At 38.6% G+C, this 20,711-nt stretch overlaps 1 protein-coding gene across 1 annotated transcript; it reads right to left on the minus strand.

The window, feature by feature from the left end:
- Window positions 1–909: 909 nt before the first annotated feature.
- On the minus strand, window positions 910–12,095 carry LRRC8B (leucine rich repeat containing 8 VRAC subunit B). The gene is made up of 2 exons (XM_056122719.1): window positions 9,932–12,095; window positions 910–4,530 (listed from the first exon to the last, which is right to left on the minus strand). Exons 1-2 carry the CDS (start codon window positions 12,068–12,070, stop codon window positions 4,258–4,260), a joined length of 2,412 nt encoding a protein of 803 aa, XP_055978694.1. The 5' UTR covers window positions 12,071–12,095; the 3' UTR covers window positions 910–4,257.
- Between the last annotated feature and the right edge of the window lie 8,616 nt (window positions 12,096–20,711).

The following is a 20,711-nucleotide window of genomic DNA, read 5'->3' on the forward strand; positions in this document are numbered from 1 at the left end:
AGTGTTTGTTTGACAGTTTGTTTGACATTTCTGTTAGAGATAATATATAACATGCAAAAGGCATTCATAATTGTTTTTTTCTCAGCAGTAGTGTATTATACAAGTCAAATGAAAAATTTAAGTATGTATCAACTTCAAGTAAAAGTCACCTGAACTCAGTACTTTGGCTCAAATATTTTATGTTCATGCCTTAATGTTGGTGAAATAGTTCATATTTTTTAAAACATTGAATAGAATTTAGTCCATTACCAAAGGTACTTAGTAGATAGTTCCCAGTGGGGACAGAAGCAATGAATCAGAACAGGAAAAACCAATTAAGTAGGACTGCAGTGTTTTCCCTGCTTCAGCTCTCATATCCAGCTGAAGAAATTATTTTATCTGGGATATTTTGCAACAGCTATTAGTTTGTGACATTTTTGTGTATAAAATGTCTTCATAATACAAAGCAGGATGTAGAATCACTCCTCCTCTCTCCTCTCTCCAGCCTTACTCGTTTCCAGAAAGAAATAATCACAGATTCTGATGCAATATTGTTACCAAAAATAAGATAATCATACTGCTATATTCTCATACCTTTGGTAAGGATGAGAAATCAACAAATTAGCTCAAAATTCTAGAGTGATCAGTAAAGTAGAACTATTTAATTAGATAAAAATGCAAAGACTCTCTCCCAACCTACTGTCGCCTCCCACATACACTGTATATGGTCAAGCATCACTGAAAAATTACTACAAGTTCTGTAGCACAAACATATTCTGCTACTCTACAAATGCTGAGCAATTTAAGGATGCAGAAATAAATAGGGAAAACAAAATGCTTAGTGTGGATAGGAAGATGCTGAGAATCTAAAGACGGGGGAATATTTTTTATTAAAAATAAAAGGAAATAAGACTATAAATCCACAGAATATTTGTTTGATTGTTTTAATGGCTTTGAACCCACCAATATTATGCAATGTTTTAATTAAACATACAAAATTTGAACTGTGAAACACCTGAATAACAGAAACCAACATTTTCACTACCAAACAATAATGTTAATGCAAATCACTGCAGCTTCACCACAGCACACATATCAAGCTATGCGACGGCGGTGAGGTCTGAGGATCTTTATTTACCCTGTTTAACACAAATACTTGTTAAGTGACAGCAAAATATGGTAACATTGGGTTGGGGGATAATGAAGAAACCAAATATGTGCATGTCCCTGAGGACAGAGGAAAAATACTACCCCATCAACAGGAATGCTCAAAACAACTCGGGCTTTCAGGCTGAGGCTGAGCATTCAGTTTTCTTTAATTATTATAACTAAGAAAACGTAATACTCTGTGAGTACAAGTATGAATAAAAATAATATTAGCAATAATCTACAACCTCTTGCAACTTTGGAAAAATAGGAAGCTATTAAAAGCTAGTCAGTTATATTTTTTCACACTTAGGAGTTATGATCTCTGTGTAGACGTGTGTGTGTACGAACCGGTAAATAAAATAAAAAATACCATGCTAGCATAACCCATCAACTTTGTTTTGAAAACAGCTATATTTTTAGATAATGTACTACACATTCTTAGAAATCAGATTCCAACTAAAGTCTTGTAGATATAATTGAACAGGTTTCCCACATTCATCGGTTTAGATACACAATGAAGATCTTTTCCAACAATGCCATAAAGGTAGGGTTAACTAACAAACACATTTTCCATGTGAAGCCAAGCTGTCAGTACTGGTTCACTGCACTAGTATTCATAGCACTTCATACACTACCTACATACTAGTATATGTATATTGGTAGAGTAAAGAAATCTAAAACTATGACACTGAGAACAACTGTTTGCACCAGTAAGATTACCCTAGTGTTTGGAAAGCAGCTTAAAATATTAATTGTTGATCCTGATAGTAAATTGCTTTCAGAAATTCAGACTTAATAAAGATATTAAACCAATAACTGTTATAGGGTAAAGGGAAAAAGTGATTCTTAGCTAAGGAGTCACTGTCAGGGAACCGATAGCAAATCTGAAAATTATCTGGAAAATTTTCCTTTATAGAAGAAGGTAGGATTTTTTTTTGGTACAAATTATGGCTAATTATGATCCAAAACATTTAAACACCACTCGATATATTGCATTTATTCTTTTGGAAATAGCACACATGGAAGTTCTATTGTGAAACATTAAAATGACCATTATACTCACATTTAAAAATGAAAAAAACATAAAATAAAATAAAACCTAGATATAATCAGAATCTGTTTTCTGAAGTCCTAGAAGAACATTTCCTCAGATATACCTGGGTCCCTGAGAACTTGAGTGTTACTGACTAAAGGCAGGTTTTGGTAAGAGTTAACATTTTCATACTCTTCCTTTTCATTCAGAACCAACAGTAATGTGTCAGGAGGTTTTTGGTGTTTTGTTTTGTTTACATATTACTCAAATTTCACTTGACTTGAGCACTTTCTTTTCTCTGAGCTTGAATCCAAGGGTGTGACAGAAGTAACATTTGCAATCATTTAAAGATTCATTTTTACCATTCTGGAGCAAGCAAAGCAAGGGAAAAATACTCTATACACCATCGTTTAATGTTTACAGCACTCTTGTCATATTTTTCAGTTTGCTTAGGAACAGTTACTTGACGACGCCATCATATCCCAAATGAGATGGCATCACAATGCCTAGACTCATTAGAGGAAAAACACATTAAAAATGCACATTTCCCCCAAATGAGTCCATTTTTCTCATTTTATAATATGCATAATAAAAGGCCAAACACAAAGTTCTTAATAAAATGAAGGAAAATGTGTTCCAGAAAAGCTAGACAAAGCCATGAGATGAATTTCAGTTAAGTGGAGCAATGTCTTTTGTGAGTTTGGAGGACTCATCTTAAGCGTTGAATAGAGGCTGAGTGTTTAGCATTACAATCATATCTAGAGATCATGCAGATGGAAAAAAAAAATTTTGCTTTAACTCTCACTAAATTTCTACAAACCATTTGACAACAAGTGCTATAAATTCAAATCTATCTCTTTCCCTGCTATCACAGTTTTTGAAGTGATTTGTATTGTATCTGCACAATAGGACAGCAATCAGAAAAGAAGCAAGGGCAATACTGCTACTACCTTCTCACAAGGAAAAGCCCCAAATAGTGTAGAGCAGGAAATGTAAGATTTTTGTCATCCTACAGTAAATAGTTGCAGGGTATAAAAACATTTCGGAACAGAATGTGCACAAAAATGAAAATTATAAGTAAATCAAGAACAAGAATTGTAAATTCTTAAATAAGTTTGCTGTAGCTAATAAAAAAATATTCTCATAGATTTTAGGTCTAATTATGCAATATAAAATACTTGTTATGTTTTTCATTTATTATAAAACTTATTAGCAAATAAAAGACTTTGATGACACACAAGGTGATGTATTAGAGATCTCATTAATTTTCAGGATACCTCCGGGGTGACATGCCTTATTTATTTATTTATTTATTTATATTTTTTTGCTTTTTGGGTCACACCCGGTGATGTACAGGGGTTACTCCTGGCTCTGCACTCAGGAATTACTCCTGGTGGTGCTCAGGGGACCATATGGGATGCTGTGAATCGAACCTGGGTTGGCAGCATGCAAGGCAAATGCCCTACCCGCTGTACTCTCCCTTCAGCCCCAGTGACATGCCTTTAGTAGCCTGTTTCTGTTCTCTGCAAAGGCCAAAGGCAGGCACTTTCTCATGGTTCACCATGTTAAAAGAAACTTGATCAAGGAAGACTTAAGGAAATGGGGGAAGGAAGCAAATATTAAACCAAGAAGGAATTCTGCTAAGCACAGTGACCCTGCCTAAAAATATTTATGAACATAAATCAAATACAGTGCTGCAGATACACAAAGGAAATTACATTGATGAATTTATGGTCATGGTGATAAATATCAAAACAGGAAGTCTTTAAAACAGGCATACAATTAAGGGGGTCTGAGAAAGAAAATATATTCTTTAAAGTAAAAGCCTAAAGAATAGATTTAATAATTTCATGACCCCCCCTTTATCCTTAAAGTGGACTTCTTACATCTCAATAAGTTAAAGAACAATAATTCACAAAACTTCAGTTCAGTGTTAACACTTTTTACCTGCTTAATTTCGGGCTAGACACTGATGCTTTAATAAGACATTCGCTGTAGTTAGTCATGATTATTATCTATTTTTCATCTTCTTCACTTGAGAAATTCTAATTCTCATTTAAAGCCCTGGGGCATACTTATAAGATCATTTTTTTACGTCAGCATTTGTCTAAGCAGGTCTGCAGACGTTCTGTTACAGGGAGGGGAAGAGTAGCGAGCAAACTTTCCTCGACAATCAGACAGTTCCTCTTTAGGGACTGACATCCTTCCAGTTCAGGAGGAAGTGTTTCCAGATAATTACCAATGAGCTCCAGATGAGTAAGATTGGACAGTTCACCCACATGAGGAGACAAACTCATGAGGCTATTTTTCCCCAAAAGTAAACACTGCAGCTTTTTGCACTGAAACAGCCCATCTGGAAGTATCTCAATCTGAAATGGAAAAAAAAATATCAGTAAAACTGATTTGTGATGACCTGTGATGTAATACATTTACTTATTTGCATTTATCTCTTTTTCCAAAGGCATTTCTGGTGGTTTACTAGGATACACAAGCAATGACAAATTCGAAGTAATGGAAAAGACAGAAAAAATAAGAACATCTTGACAGGATTGAGGTTATCAGGAACTTAACCCCTTGCTGTATGTAAATGGCAACAAATTTGGTCTTCAATACTATAACAAGCATTTCTCAAAGCCTAATCAGTTGCATATCTATTAATCCTGAGATAGAGATTAAAACCATTAACTTGGGTTGAAGATAGTCTGGGGAGTTTTGCCTTGCATGTGGATGACTCTGGTTCAACCTCCAGTACCACACAAGGTACTCTGAGAACCACCAGGAATGACCATTGAACAAAAAGTAGTCAGGTAGGGCCCAATTTGACACTCCCTCCCCCACAATCTCTCCCCTGCACAGTAACTCAGGAGAATCATAATTATTTTTGAATGACATGATGTCACCAATAAGCTGCTCTCGAGTCCTCATGAAGAATTCACTGTGTGGTAGTATGCTTGACATTCAAAGCCATCATGAGAACAGATGTGCAGCTTTGTCCAAGTGTTATCACAAAGCAGACTGAAAACAGTTCAGTTAAAAAATACAATAAAATATTTTTAGCAATTGGACTGCAGTTCCCAGAACATCTAAGGAAGGATGGTTATCTTCCCATGCCTATTGTTGACTTTAACTAAATTCTCCATTGCTCCCCAAACTCTGGACTCTTACTTCAGGATTCTTCCTAATGACAGATCCTCTAATTTTCTGGTCAATAATACCATGCTATCTTAGGACATGCTAACTATATCCATAGAACTCAATCAACTCCCAGAAACAAAGCTGAATATTTCCATTTCAAAGTAATGAAGCCACAAACAAAAAACAAGCAGTGCTATATGAGTGATTTCCAAAGTCATTTCCATATTATCTATCTCTTGCTAGAACTCTGAATCAATAAAAGAAATGCATCAAATACACAAATCTAAGATGATGAAGGACCTAGGTATAAATTGAAATGACTTTTACGGTTTGAATGAAGCAATTAAATCCTCTCCTTTTTGTATTCTTATCAGAACATCTTTTTATGATTTCTCATTATCTCATTCCTACTCTGGACAAATTGCAGGCTATCGAATATAGCCTGCCCACAGGGCAGAGTCTGGCAAACTCCCCATGGCGCACCAAATATGCCAAATACCAGAAACAATGATGGGTCTCATTCTCCTAAAGAGCCTTGAATATAATCTCAGGGCTAGGATGAAAGAGACGTTACTGGGGCCTGCTCGAGGCAATCGACGACTTTTACGGTTTGAATGAAGCAATTAAATCCTCTCCTTTTTGTATTCCCCATCACCTTCAAGGCCACCAAAATGCAATTTCAATTTGGCATGAGGTGAGTTACTATGGATGATGCGTCTTTCTCTCCCATTTCGCACATCCAAACACACTCCCCTGCTTCCTGTGTGGCATCGTTTGAACTGATATATCTACATAGGAGCAATGAAGTAAGACTCATCACTTGGGCTCTTCCCAGCCCCATTACCAGAAAGTGCCAGAACTCAGACTTATCACAGAGTTTCAGTTTCATTGTGAGCAAAACAAGGTGGTGAACCAGATCAGAGGTTGAAAAAGCTTTTTTCTAAAGCATCAGACAGGAAATACTTTAGGCTTTGTGGGTCAAGAGACAAAACAGAAAATATTAAGCTGGTTCTAACAAAATCTGTCACAGTTTTAAGTAATGAAATTCAAAATATAATAATTATATAATCAACAGTTACATTTTGTAATACTAATGAGAACAATAAAATTTATCCACGAACACTGAGACATGAATTTTATATAATTTGCATGTGTCATGATATATGGTTCTTTTGATTCTACCCTATTAAAATCATTTTAAAACACTCAACTTAGGGCTGTATAAAAAATTAAAAATAAGTTTGAGCTCAGGATGTGGGCAGATTTGACGCTCATGCTGCAGTTTGCTGATCTTTGGATTAAATGGCTCTTAGAGAATTCCTTTCAAATACATCAGTCTTTGTCTCTTGTTTTATATGAATAAGTCTTTGTGTTGGACCATTCATCAGATTTATTAACTCTTTAAAATAAGAGTTCAATGGGATAAAATTGATTAAAACTTCTTATGTCATTTAATGTTTTGATTGTCCTCTTCAAACTCATAAATGCTACAATCAGAACATCTTGTGAAGGCACTAGTTAAGGTTAACTAGCTCTTATAGTTCAATTCTCACTGCAGTTGCTGTCCTGTAAATAAAATATGACCTTGCCTGGTAGGCTTCAAGAAACTCCCCTGGGCATTCTGACCCACCTTGCTAAATGTGATCATCTCTTATTACAAAAGGACTCATCTGTGCATGAAATTTATCTTTTTACTTTTGTCTAATATAGTGTTCTCAGGGTATTTTCAAAGCTTTTTACAAGAGTTATGCAAAACATATCTTGTTCAAGTACATTTGACAAATGTTGCATATTATATCTCCCTCTTAAAGAAGGACAATACATGCTCACACATTAAAAGATCTGAGAAATCCTGCATTGAAAACATAATAAAAATAAGTCTAAGGTTTTCTGTTCTGTTTTGGTGATGATAACTTTCACCAATGGAGGAAAGAATCCCTGTAGTAATGCTCTTTCTTGTCAACTGGGGGACTAGCCAGCATCTTTAATATATAAATATATATTATATATTAAATTATATGTTATATATTAAATTATATATTATATATATTTATATAATATATAAAGAATGTCCTCTTCTAGCTCAGTGAGACTTCTGGTGGGAATCCAGCTCTACCTAAGCCCACTTCCCAACAGAAGTACTGACAATCCCACACTCATAGTCCTACTTGTAGTTAGATTGTGGGCATTCGTAAACTGTGCTGATCAGATTTGGACTTTGAATTGGGGTCAGTGTTATAAAGGCACAGAAACAATGAAGAACATTTAGGGGGGAGGAATAAAAAGGTCATAGCAGGAGTGGTGGCAACTTTTTAGGGGTAGTGTTGGTCTTCAGTGATTATATGATATCCTCATCATTTGTCTTTTGTGCTCTGATTAAGGCTTTGGTCCATATCATTTATTTGTGCTCAATTGCTTTGTAAGTCTGAGTCTGTCATCTTCGCTATCATTAAACACACAGGCATTTTGCAATAAACATCTTTTCTGCTTAACTCCAAAGTTAGTATTTACTACCTCCATATATTGATTTGATACACTGCCCAAGTCTTTTAAGTATCTTTAAAATTCTGCTGGGACCTTTGTCAACTTCCACTTTATATACACAAAATCAATTCATATTTTCAGTATATGCATGTATATACCTAAATATATTTAAATATTTATGCATCCAAATTGATGCTTCATTTTCTATAAATATTTTTGCTTACCTTAGAGAATAGCTAAAGTTCTGATATTAAAAGGAATCTGAATCTAGTTAAATTCCCACATGAAACATGAATTTGTGTTCCCTTTAGCTAGAGTCTCACTAAGTACATGATAATCTATCAGTTGTATTAGTGAGTAAAATCAAATCTTTTTCTTAAAATGTTCTTTTGACTTTCGTACAGATTTTGGGAAAGATTAGAAATATTCTCTTGCTTGTCCTTAAAACCATGGCTATCCACAAAAAACTTTTAAAATATATAATATTTCAAAATATTTGGAGACCAATATTATAGACTCTTCTCTATCCTTCTAAAACTGCCTCATTAATAGACTAAACTGGTACATCAGAGAGAAACTTTCAATCTCTCTGATCAGTCTTTTGGGTGAGTTTTGCTTGTCTCTCTAAATCCCATTTGATAAACCTCTTCACAGTTATGGGAAGCATTCTCTCCCTCACCCATTCAGAGCTATTAAGTCATCAGTATGGTTCTGAGGAAACTCAGCCGCTGCAGGTTATCACACCTGAGACAACCCAGGCCAAAAAAACATTCTCCTTTTACCATAAAGGACCTTTTGCACAGGACCTCATGTGCCACCACCAAGTTTCCTCTCTTGTTCAACATAAGATGTTTATGATACACCTAGTCTCTCAGACATGATCAAGAAGTCAGTAAACTTGAGGTCTTAAGTACCAGTGATTAGATCTACACAATGGGATATTATGCAGCTATTAGAAAAGATGCAGTCATGAAATCTGCTTATAAGTGGATGGACATGAAAGCATCATGCTAAGTGCAATGAGTCAGAAAGAGAGGGGCAGACATAGAATGACTGAAGTCATTTGTTGAATATAAAATTTCATAATATGAGACTAACACCCAAAGACAGTAGAGACACGGGCCAGGAGGATCACTCCATGGTTTGGAAGCCTGACTCATGTGCTGGAAGAGAAGGCAGTTGGGATAGAGAAGGGACCAGTAAGTTAATGATGGTGGAAGGGATCACTCAGGATAGGAAATGTGTGATGAAAGTAGACAAAGAACCAAACATGATGGCCTCTCAGTATCTGTATTGAAAACCATAATGCTCAAAAGTAGTGAGAGAGAGAGAAGAAAAGTGCCTGCTATCAAAGAGACTGGGGGTGTGGGGGTGGCGGGAGGGATACTGGGGACATTGGTGGTGGAAAATGTACACTGGTGGAGGGATGGGTGTTAGATCATTGTATGACTGAAACTCCATCATGAAAGCTTTGTAACTGTATCTCATGGTGATTCAATAAAAATAAAATAAAATAAAGAACCAATAGACTTATGGGTTTCTGTAAATTACAAAAAAGCTAAGAAGATCTACTATATTAAATTATAGAACCAGACCTTTCAGTCTGAATTGTCTTTCTAAGCATACATGTACATTTCAAGTCTTCCTTTCTGCATCATACACACACACACACACACACACACACACACACACACAATTTATGAGTAACTCCTGACTCCACCATTTTAAATAGTAAGTTCTCTGACAACTTTGGAAAGTTGAAAAGTTTTACAAAACTTACAAAGTATGTAATGTCTTTCCAAAATGAAGAGTTCTTGACTAATTAGCTTAAAATACTTTAGCTGTGAAGTTTATGTTTTAAAAATGGGAAATGGAATAAAGAGAACATTTGTTGAGCAACTACCTACCTACCAGGAACTGTTTCAAATACCTAGATTTTTTCCCCATAAAATCCCCATGACAACTTGTAAATTAAATCAAACACTACAGATCATGTTTTTGATAGTTTTTCCAGAATCACATGTCTAGTTAGTGGGGTAGTCATGTCAGTCTTAGTATGACTTATGGTTCATTTTCTTTACCTACATTTCATACTTGAAATAGCAGATGCTTTTTCAAAAGACTAGCTCAATAAAGAATAGATTTACTTACATTGTTGTTGGTCACAGCAAAGTACTGCAAGTTACTCAGATACTGGATTTCTTCTGGAATGAAGGTCAGGTGGTTATAGCTCAGATCCAAATAATGTAGTTTGGTGCATAGGAAAAGCTGCAGGGGCAGGTTCTCAATATTGTTATGGTCCAAGGAGAGCTGCTCTAGATTAGCTAATGCCCCAATCTGGGCAGGAATATAAGCAATGTTATTGTGCCACAACTTCAAGCAAGAAAGATTCTGGAGATGCTGAAAGCTAATGATCTCTTCCACAGTTTTAAGGTTATTTTCTTTGAGGTCTAACTCATGCAAGTTGTTCAGGCTAAAAATGGAGTGTGGAATGCGTTCCAGGTCACAGCTGATTAGCTCTAGGCTTTTCAGATTAACCATCTTCTTCAAGTTGTTCAACACGACCAGTTTGCTTCCCTCATTATCTAGGGACAGCTTCTGCAGTGAAGGTAGGAGGTCAGTAACGACCTGTGGGATCCGGGATAGGCTGCTCTTCAGGTAGAGGGTCCTCAGATTTTTTAAGTCCTGAAAACCCTCCAACTGCATGGTACCAATCTGCTCAGGTAGCACACAGCCCGAAAGATAGAGTTCCTTGAGATTCCTAAGGTGAAACACCCAGCGTGGGATTTTTCCCATTTCAGTAAATTTCAGACGAAGGATTCTTAAATTCTCCTCCAGAAAGGCCAGCGCAGGATGGTCGATCACCAGAGAGGAATGGGACAGGTGGAGCTCCTTGAGGTTGACCAACTGCGAGACTGAGGAGGGCAGCTTCACCTCGGGGATCAGCTCCAGGCTGAGCACTTCAATTTCTGTTAGCTCGAAGATATTGTCTGGAAGACCATTTAGCATAAAAAGATGCAATTCTACCTTGTCCTGGCCATTCTTCACAAGCTTACTCTTCAGTTTCTCCACTGTCCACTCGTTATTGAGGTTGATCTGCTTCAGTTTGTTTTCACTGACCTCTGACAGGAATATGGAGAAGCGTTTGGAATAAAGAGGATCATATTGATCAGCCAGATGGAGGATGAAGGCAAAGTCATTCTTGACATCTGGGATGTCACTGTAGTTGCTTTTTTCTCTCAGCGCCTCGAAGGAATATTGCTTCAGAGAACTCCTCAACATCCACCACAAGCTGTAGGATGAGGTGAGACCATAAAGTATAACCAAAATAACGTAAAATGAAGCCAGGACCTTAAATATTTCAGCCAAGGAGTAGACACACTGATAGCGCTTATATCCTGTAAAAGCCTGCACGTCCACGGAACAGTCTATTTCAAGAGTGATGTAGGTTAAAAAATATGGAACGTAAGTTATGATGAGGATGAATAAAATGACTTTGACTATGATCTGCTTCAAATATACTCTGTAAATGATGTCCTTCTGCTCCACATGCAGGCGGAACCTTTTCACCTTTTCAAAGATGGCTTTGGCCTGCTCCCCCTCCTTCTTGTCCAGGACACTGGAATTTGAGTTTTCTATGCCACCTGACTCCAAGCCAGGCTGTGGATAGGGTAGCGACTGCTTGCTGGAATCGACTTCCGCAGAACACCCGGAAGCTGAAAGCAACACCTTGGATTTGGAGAGCGTCAAGCACCTTACTGACTGCTCAGCCACTGTTTCCGACAGAGCGCGGGTGGTCCACGGAGAATCGAAGCACTTGTGAAGGATGGTCACAAAATGCTCCAGCCTGGAACTCGTGCTGGGGTAGTGAAGCCAAAAGTTGCTGCAGGCTGCAAAGATGAGCGTGTGCAGGAGCACCAGGTAGGGGAAAAACTTGGCGAACCAGTGGAGCTGTTTCTCATAGCAGACCGCATCAATGTAGGAGTACTGCTGTCGGTGGAGGTCGTTCTGGATTCTGAGAGGCAGTGGAAGCGGCGTCTCAGGCTCAGCGGAGGTGTTCATGCTGGCTTTCAGGATGTCCCAAGGCACGGCACAGTGATTGTCGAATTCCACCTTGCAGGGGAGACAGCAGAGGACCCTGCTCTGGGTGAGCTGGAGCGCGCCTGCCAGCACGGCTACCAGCAGCATGATGAGTGTGATGTAATACCAGAAGACATCCCACCATGGCTTGAGAATGTGATAAGATAACTGGGCATCTGCTAAACATTTTAGCTCTGTTAGTGTAATCATGACTTTCCCTTGGGAGATACAGAAACTGGAAGAGGAAATGAAAAAGAAAAACCATTGAAGCAAGTATCCAATTAAGCATTGAATTCTAGTTCCCAAGTAGAGACCCAACCAGTGTCAAAGGCACACAAAACAAGCACCGCTGTATGAGTTCTCTTGGCCCAGAAAACTTTTCTCTTATGCTGACAGTCACCTTTTGTATCTTCTAAACTCTTTAAATAGTCTCTTTTCCACATTCCGTTGCCCTATCTGAAGCATCTTTTATGGCCTTAGAGTTCTGTTTGTTTATGTTATTTTATTTAATTTTTTTGGTGGTTCTGGGAATTGAACCCACAGCTGCACACATGTAAGGCATTCCTCTGCTCGCTGGGCCACATCCCCAACCCTTGTTATTTGAATCGCTGTAAGAAATCCTATTAGAGTAAGTGTTACTTTGTACAAAATTAATTCCTAGTTAGGATTAGAAGAATCTACCAATTCTATACTGAAAACAAACTGATTTAATGCACTATCTGCATTCCCTCCAAATTCTTGCTTTGTAAATTAATTTCATGTCCAACTTAAGAGAATTTAAAAGTTGACAACAGGAAAAATTTAAAAATGGGAAGAAGGAAAAACCCAGAATATTAAATTATGATGACTTTTGTTTTTAGTATTTTGATGGCAAAGGAGTAGTAGACTAGACTATAATAGCAATAATAAAACAAGTGATTAATGATATGTCCTATTACTAAATTATTTCTGCCTTCAGAAAAACAAGGTAGATTTGGTATTTTCATATTTAAAAGTATTCAGACAACGCTTTTTACCTAATTTTTTATGTAATGCTTAGTCTTTTATAAATCAATTGTCTACAAAATGCTAATTAGTAAAATCCAGACCAGCCACAAAAATGATACAAAATAAGTCAAGGATTAAAAGGAAGTGATAAAGGGAAATATTTAAAGCCAACAGCATATTTGGTGAGTTTTGTTTTTTTTTTTAGAAAAAGAATAACATTTACAGTAGCATGGTCATTTTTTGCCCAGACTTCAATACAGTCTGTGTCTCTTCCACTTTCTTAGGTCGGATGGTTGATCATTAAGGTCTGAATTTCTTTAGTTACTCTAAAAGTGGTAACACACCCGTGAAAGCCTCTTTTGCTCTTACTAGTCCTTCTTGTAACTAATACTTTGCTTTGAACCTGAAAATTCCATTACAGGGGCTATGATATAGTATTACTATCTTTCTTTTTCTCTTCTGCATCAACATATTCCTAATCATCTTACTCAAACCTTACCCTCTGCATGCTCTCCCACATGGAAGGGCACCCCATAATCTTTAATTTTGATGGCAGGACTGGAGCACCACTTTATCTGCATCTTCTCTGGGCCTCATGCCATATTATGTGGATTCAGCTTCCTCTTCGGACCCATGGCTGGTTATATAACTCCACGGTTCCCTCCTTTACTCTGGTTCAGTGGGTCTATTTCTAACTCTGTTCCTCCCATCTGTCTCAACCCACTGCAGTTAACTATAATTGTGTCTCAAAGCAAGATAAAAATAAAAAAAAAACAAGAGGATTATAGGAGATAAACAGAAAGTCTTGGATTTAAATCCTAAATATGATAAACAGAGTGGAGATGGCAGAAAAAAAACAGTGAATGAATGTGACAATACCAGGGTATTAGCTAATCATGTAACAGATATCTATTATGCTATATACAACCATTTGTTATCTTTATGCCAAAAATACATTATGCTAAATATAGCTATGACTCTAATCTGTGACCATATTAATAGGAGAACACAGGTAGCAACAGTCCTTTTATGACTACCTGTCGGTTGAGATCACACCTGGAACTGATGCTCAGTTGTGGGTAAAACACTAAGTGAACAACAAATATAATCAGGAACTTCTTAGCTATAAATTTTTTCTACTGAGAACACAGATAATTGATGATTATCAACTGAGATCAAAGATCACTGGAGAAACTGTTAATTGATCTTTACACAGGTGTGACTGACTACTCAGGGAAAAAGGTTTTGCTCCAAAAGTATAGCAAAGCAGGCAGAGGATCTCCACTTCTGGTCCCGTTGATCCCTGAGTCCAAGGTCACAAAGTTTCTCATTATCTGGGTTCTGTAGGACTTCACTCATGCATGAGGCTTGGCCCGAGTGCATGGGGAGCTGCCTTGAGCATGGTGGTGGTTGGGTTGTGAGTTTTTTGGCTGCCATAGCTGGGTCCCTTGGGGTGGGGCAGGCTCTCACCCACCCCGCTCTGGGGCGCTCTTGTGAAGACAGCCTGGCGCAGGGTCAGGACATTCTGTGGCGCTCTCTTTCAGGAGTTTTAGTTTATAGTCCCTGGCTCTTGGCCGTTGATGAGATTACATGGTGCCAGGGGCAGTTTGTGGATGTGACTGACAAGATACTGGAAAACTGGGGACGTTGGGGGAGGAGGCCCAGTCCCGTTCCAAGCAGGCCTGGAGCTCTCAGTCACGGGTTCCTGCCTACCTCTGCACTATAGGCCCTAACTGCATCTTTTGATCTCTTTTGAGATTTTTGGGTCTCTGAAATAAGGCCAATAGTTAATAATAATAATAAATAAGCTTATATAGCTCAGCCAGAGGTGGTTTGTGGGTTTGTCTCCCACATACTAACTTTTGGCCCTTTAATTTCTTGGTAAACTTGGCCCCAAGTTGTTGGAATCTGGCCAAAGGCATAGCAGCAATTTTGGGGTATCTGAAAGTCTGAAGGCACCATCAGGCTGCTGGTGCACTTGCCCCACAGGTACAGGTTGACAAGAGGGGGGCGGGTGAGAGCCCTCCCCGCCCCAAGGGAGCCAGCTCCGGCAGCCAGAAACTTCTACAACCCAACCACTGCCACGCTCAAGGCTGCTGCTCCCCATGCGCTCGGGCCGAGCCTCATGCATGAGTGAAGTCCTATGGAACCCAGGTAATGCGGGACTTTGTGATCTTGGACTCTGGGTTCAATGGGACCAGGAGTGGAGATCATCTGCCTGCTTTCCCCAGTCTCCATCGACCCATGGGTCATGCCCATAGGCCACCTCTTGCCGGCGCCAGATAATCTTGCCATCAGCCACTGTATAGATTACATGGCTGCTTCTCCTGAAGGGGAGCATAATATGAGGCCCCTATAACTATGGCACCGGACTTTGCACCAGGCTGCTTCACACAGGGTGCCCCAGAGGGGAATGGGTGAAGGCCCTCCCCACCCCAAGGGACCCAGCTCTGGCAGCTCTCCACAACCCAACCACCACCATGCTCAAGGCCACTCCCCAAGCTCAGGCCGAGCCTCACATATGAGTAAACATATTCCTGGACACATCATAAAACACTCCCTATCCATTCTCCATAATTACCACACTACATTTGATGGGGTTCAGTAGTAGGCAACAAATCATAGAGGGATAAATATATATTATAGAATGTCTTAATGGCTCCTGCCAAAATAGAACAATCTTCACACTGTTTTGTATATGAACACTTTTTTGTAAGCATGTTTAGCAGTTCTTCATAACAGACAGTACAAAATATATTATTTCGGTTGTGTTTTGGGACAGGGATTGGGGTTGGGGATGGAAACATCCTGAATTTGGTGGTAGGAAGGTGTAATCGGGTGGGAATGGTGTTTGAATATTGAATAAAATCAAACATTGTTAACTAAATTATAAAATTAAAAAATTAAAAAAAAGTAATGTGGAGTTCATAACCAAATTCAATCATGAATAAATAATAAATGGCTGAATAAATAGCAGTGCTCCTACACTATAAAAAAGTATAGCAAAGTTTGTTTGTTTGTTTTTGGGCTATTCCTGGCTCTGTGCTCAGGGATGACTTCTGGCCATGCTCAGGGGACCATATGGAGTACTAGGGATTGAACCCAGGTAGGCTGCGTGCAAAGCAAATACCTTGCCTGCTGTACTATTGCTCTAGTCCCTAAAAGTAGAACAAAGTGCATAGACATTTTAGAAAGTTATATTTTGATTTAATTTATAGTGGATCATCCATAGAACTTCCAATTCTGTGAAAAAGTTCAGTTCCTTTCCCATGTCTAGGTTTACAAGTAAGATGTCCATCCATTAGGATGTTGCAAAATACTTTTTTGTAAAAGACTAAAAGAGTAAATTAGATCATTTGTAATGGTTTTGCCAGCTAACAGTTAGGGTTTTATTCATACTCATATTCATGATATGACAAAAATGGAACATGTAATGAACAGATAAAAATAATGCACTTTAATATTTATACTTACTATAATAATAAAAGAAAAGAATCAAGTGACTTTGCTGCACTTCAATCAGGAGGCCTACACCTTTTGAAATTTCGCAGACACACCATCTCTGTGTTTGTCTTCATTCTATGAGAAAGCAGAAAGTTCTTGAAATAGCTGCCATGATTCAAACAAACAAAACTAAAGATACCATCTCTAGAGGTTCTCTCCATAATAGACTCGATATAGAAAATAGATTTCCAAAGATCAGTTTACTTTTCACACTAGGAGACATTCTGGCAAAACCACCCACATATCCATATATCTGATCAATGAAAGCCTCCCAAGACTTCTTAAATTATAAGAAAGCATTTAAAGAAATTCAGAAATTCATTTAATGCTCTGTGTAGAATAGCTAGATGAACATGAGCTTTATCCAAGCAGTCTATACATTTTTTCCCATTTAGCCCTCATACAGAGTTTTCCTTATTTGTATTCATGAGATGAATTGTCAAACCCTATGTTTTCACCCTAATTTAAAGTGACATATCTCTCAAAATAAAAAGACTTGGTGCACTTTTTTTTTCTGCATGCTGTGGCATCACTTCCAAGATATGCTTAGGAGGCCCTGAGAGATTCCTTCTGGGGATTCTTAGTCAACCTGGCTGGTGGTTGGTGGTTCAATGCTCAGCCTGAGGATGTGGTACTCTCAGGCCCTGTGGTACGTGTGTGTGTTTGTGTGTTTGTGTGTGTGTGTGTGTGTGTGTGTGTGTGTGTGTGTGGAGGAGGGTAGTGGGGAGGAGAAGGTGTCACTGAAGTCACACTGGTGGCAGGGCTGGGGGGCTTCCTGGTCACACCCTGTAGTGCTCAAGGAGACCATTTGGTACTAGGGATCAGACCAGGGCCAGTAACATTCAAGGTATATGTCCTAGCCACTGTACTCTCTTCTCCAGTCCCAATATTCATGCTCTTAAATTTTAGCCTATTGACTTTGTCTAGAAATAGTGATTAGTTATTAACTTTTTGAGACATCTAATACTAGAGGCCTTTGTACTAGACTGTTTAAAAAATCTCTTAGGTTAATAATAGCATGCTTATGAATGTCAGTTATTTGCAACAGTTTAAATTACAGATAGATAAGTATGAAATGTGTGAATATTCTCAAACAAAAAATTTTGTGGATGTAAAATTACATGTTAGGCTCTTTGTATTATCTGAAACATTGCTAAAAGGTTTATATGTTTTGTACAAAGATAAAACTTTATTGTTGTTTATTAGGTCATTGAAATCCAACACAAAGTACTGACTAAATATTATAATATATATTATATATGTATGGGCTGGAGCGATAGCATAATTATATATGTATATGCATGCATATGTATTATATATGTTAATCTTGTAACTGTCATTTTCAAAGATCAAAGTAAATTAACTCCCAAGTTGGACATGTCTGAAATCTGCTTTGAATTTACTGATCCAAGTATAAAGCCTAATTTATAATTACTCTGCAATATCAAATTATTTTGCAGATAGAATTAGTGGATATAACAATCTAGCTGTGTAACAAATGTTGAGACAGCACCACTGCAGTATGAATTTATCATCCACAATTTATTTCTAAGAAACTTATAATGTGGGATACATAACTGCATTTATATGCAGCAAGTATACAAAGACATTTGATGTGTAAAACATTTTATATATTCTTCTATGGGTTAAAAAACTGTGGGTGTACGATGAGTATGTTTGGTGGCCAAGAACTGCCTCCCCAGGTCAGCCAAAGGTGACAGGAGAAAAAAAGAATGAAGAAATGGGGTAATGGAGGAACAGGAGCCACAGGCTGATTGGTAGTCAGGGACCATTTTATTTTCTTTTATTCTCTTTCCTCTTACACAGCAGTTATATAGAAATTCTGGTGGGTCAGGGTACACATAGGTGGGGTTGAACATGATAATAACAATAAACAGATGTAAAGCCCTTCCTTCAGGGGAAGTTCTTCTAGGAGATTAACTCAAGGACAAAATCTCATCTTACTCTATATTACTAGGAGATCCATTCAAGGGTGGGGGCGTATTGCTTTCTCCTTTCCTTAGTTAGGTAAAGGCAAAGGTAAAGGCCCTCCCGTTGATCGTCGATTTGCTCGAGCGGGCCCAGTAACGTCTCCTTTGGAGACTTTGTTGTTACTGTGTCTGGCATATCGAATAGTAATTCATTTAAACAATTATATTAAATTTACTTACTTATATTTCTAGTCATTTTGTATGAACAAAGTAAAAGGTATACTTAGCTTAAAGGGTGGCTCTTCCTAGGGAGATCTTGCTATATATCCTAGATCACAGTCCTCAGGCCCAGTTAGTCTTTCCTAACCCCAGCAGTTACTTCTTTTGGGGTCATGACAGAGTTAGTTCCAGGAGCAAGCTCTTAACATTATTCTTAACTTGTCCCTTTTCAAAACCAGGGTTGCTTACAGCTTGCCCTAGGTCCATCATTGTCCCTTGCCAGAACCCTCTTTTTGGGGGTGTTAGGAAGTAAGGGCAACTGAGGCTTAAGTCAAGTAAATATGATGGATGCCCAGGAGTAAATATTATTCAGAGTCAATTAACTCCCATGTTACAAAAGCATAGAATCAACTGTTTTTCTGTGTCTATACAAAAATGACACTGCTAAACCATGCAGAGGACATAGAGAAAAGAGAAAAACAATATAGGATTATTAGTGCCTGATGGAACAGGGTGTGCCTTGAGAGTACTGTTGCAGGGAGTAACTGAATAAGCCTAAGCTATATTCGGGGGAGCAAGGACAAATCAATGTTATCCAACATTCTTCCACTATAGTGTATCTATAATGTACCATTATATAACTGTATAGCATTCTATAATTCTAGAATTTGACCCAGTTCTCAGGATACTTCTTGTACAACAGTTTCCTTTAAATATTGAAAATGAATTTATAACTAAAAGGAATATCTTCGATAGCCATGTCCACCTGCTGACATACCAAATTCCACAGGATGGACATGTTGTTCCCAACATTCTCCCTTCCAAAATCCCGCATGCCATTTGATCAGTAAAGAAATGAACAGCACCTGGCCCAGACAAGGTCAGACCTGAACACCTGAAGAACATGCCATCAGTACTCATCAATACACTGGCGTGGCTCTTCATACGCTACCTGTCTGAATGCAAGGTTCTGTCCCAATGGAAAACCAGCAGGACTGTAGTACTGTACAAGAAGGGAGACATCCACGACATTGGCAACTATCACCCAATCTGCCCATTGTCTGTCATCTACAAGCTGTTCACTTGAGTCATCCTGAATAGGATTGGCAGAACACTAGATGAAGGACAACCATGCAAGCAAGCAGGGTTCTGAAAAGGATTCAGCACCATCGACCATTTCCACACAATAACCAAGCTCAATGAGGTTTCTCGGGAGTTCAAGATGCCACTCTGTCTAACGTTCATTAATTTAAAGAAGGCCTTTGATTCTGTTAAGATGGAAGTGGTCATTGAAGCCCTAGCCAATAAGAGCATTCAAACTCAATACATCAGGATCCTCCATGAGCTGTATTACAGATTCACTACCAGGATCTCACCATTCTACAAAGAAGTGATCATCCATGTCAAGAGAGGGGTTCGGCAGGGTGATACCATTTCACCAAAACTCTTCAGTGCCACCCTTGAGAACATCATGTGATGACTGAAATGGGAAGGAATGGGATGAAGATAGATGGTCAGCAACTACATCACCTCCCCTTTGCTGATGATATCGTTCTAACAACACCAAACATTAGCCAAGCAGTACAAATGCTGGCCGACTTCAACCGTGAGTGTGGAAAGGTCTGACTACAGCTGAATCTCATGAAGACAATGCTTATGAGAATCAGCCTTGTTCCTGATGCTCCATTTTCTCTCAAAGGAACGACCATCTCCGAATGCAACAGTTATGTGTACCTAGGTTGAGAAGTCAACATGACAAATGACCTGGCACCTGAGTTGCACAGGAGAAAGAGAGTGGCTTGGAACGCCTTCAAGAGCGCCGAAGAAATAGCTAAGAGGATGAAGAACCTCCGGCTCCAGGCACATCTCTTCAATTCCACTGTACTTCCTGCATTAACATACACCTCAGAGACCTGGGCCCTAAGAAAACAGGATGAGAACACTGCTTGGGTCTTCCAAAGAGGAATCTAAAGAGCTATGCTTGGAGTATCATGTTTCACTCAAATGAGAGGAAAGGATCCGGAATTCCGACCTCCATCGACAGTCAAGAATCAGGGACACTGTCTCGTTTGCCAAGGTGTCAAAAATCAGATGGGCTGGACACGTAATGAGATTTGAAGACAACCGCTGGACTAGAGCCATTACTGACTGGATTCCACGGGACATCAAAAGACTGCATGGCTGCCCACCTACCAGATGGTCAGACTTCT

The sequence above is a fragment of the Sorex fumeus genome, unplaced genomic scaffold, assembly GCF_029834395.1.
Source record: "Sorex fumeus unplaced genomic scaffold, SorFum_2.1 ptg000047l, whole genome shotgun sequence".
Taxonomy (NCBI): domain Eukaryota; kingdom Metazoa; phylum Chordata; class Mammalia; order Eulipotyphla; family Soricidae; genus Sorex; species Sorex fumeus.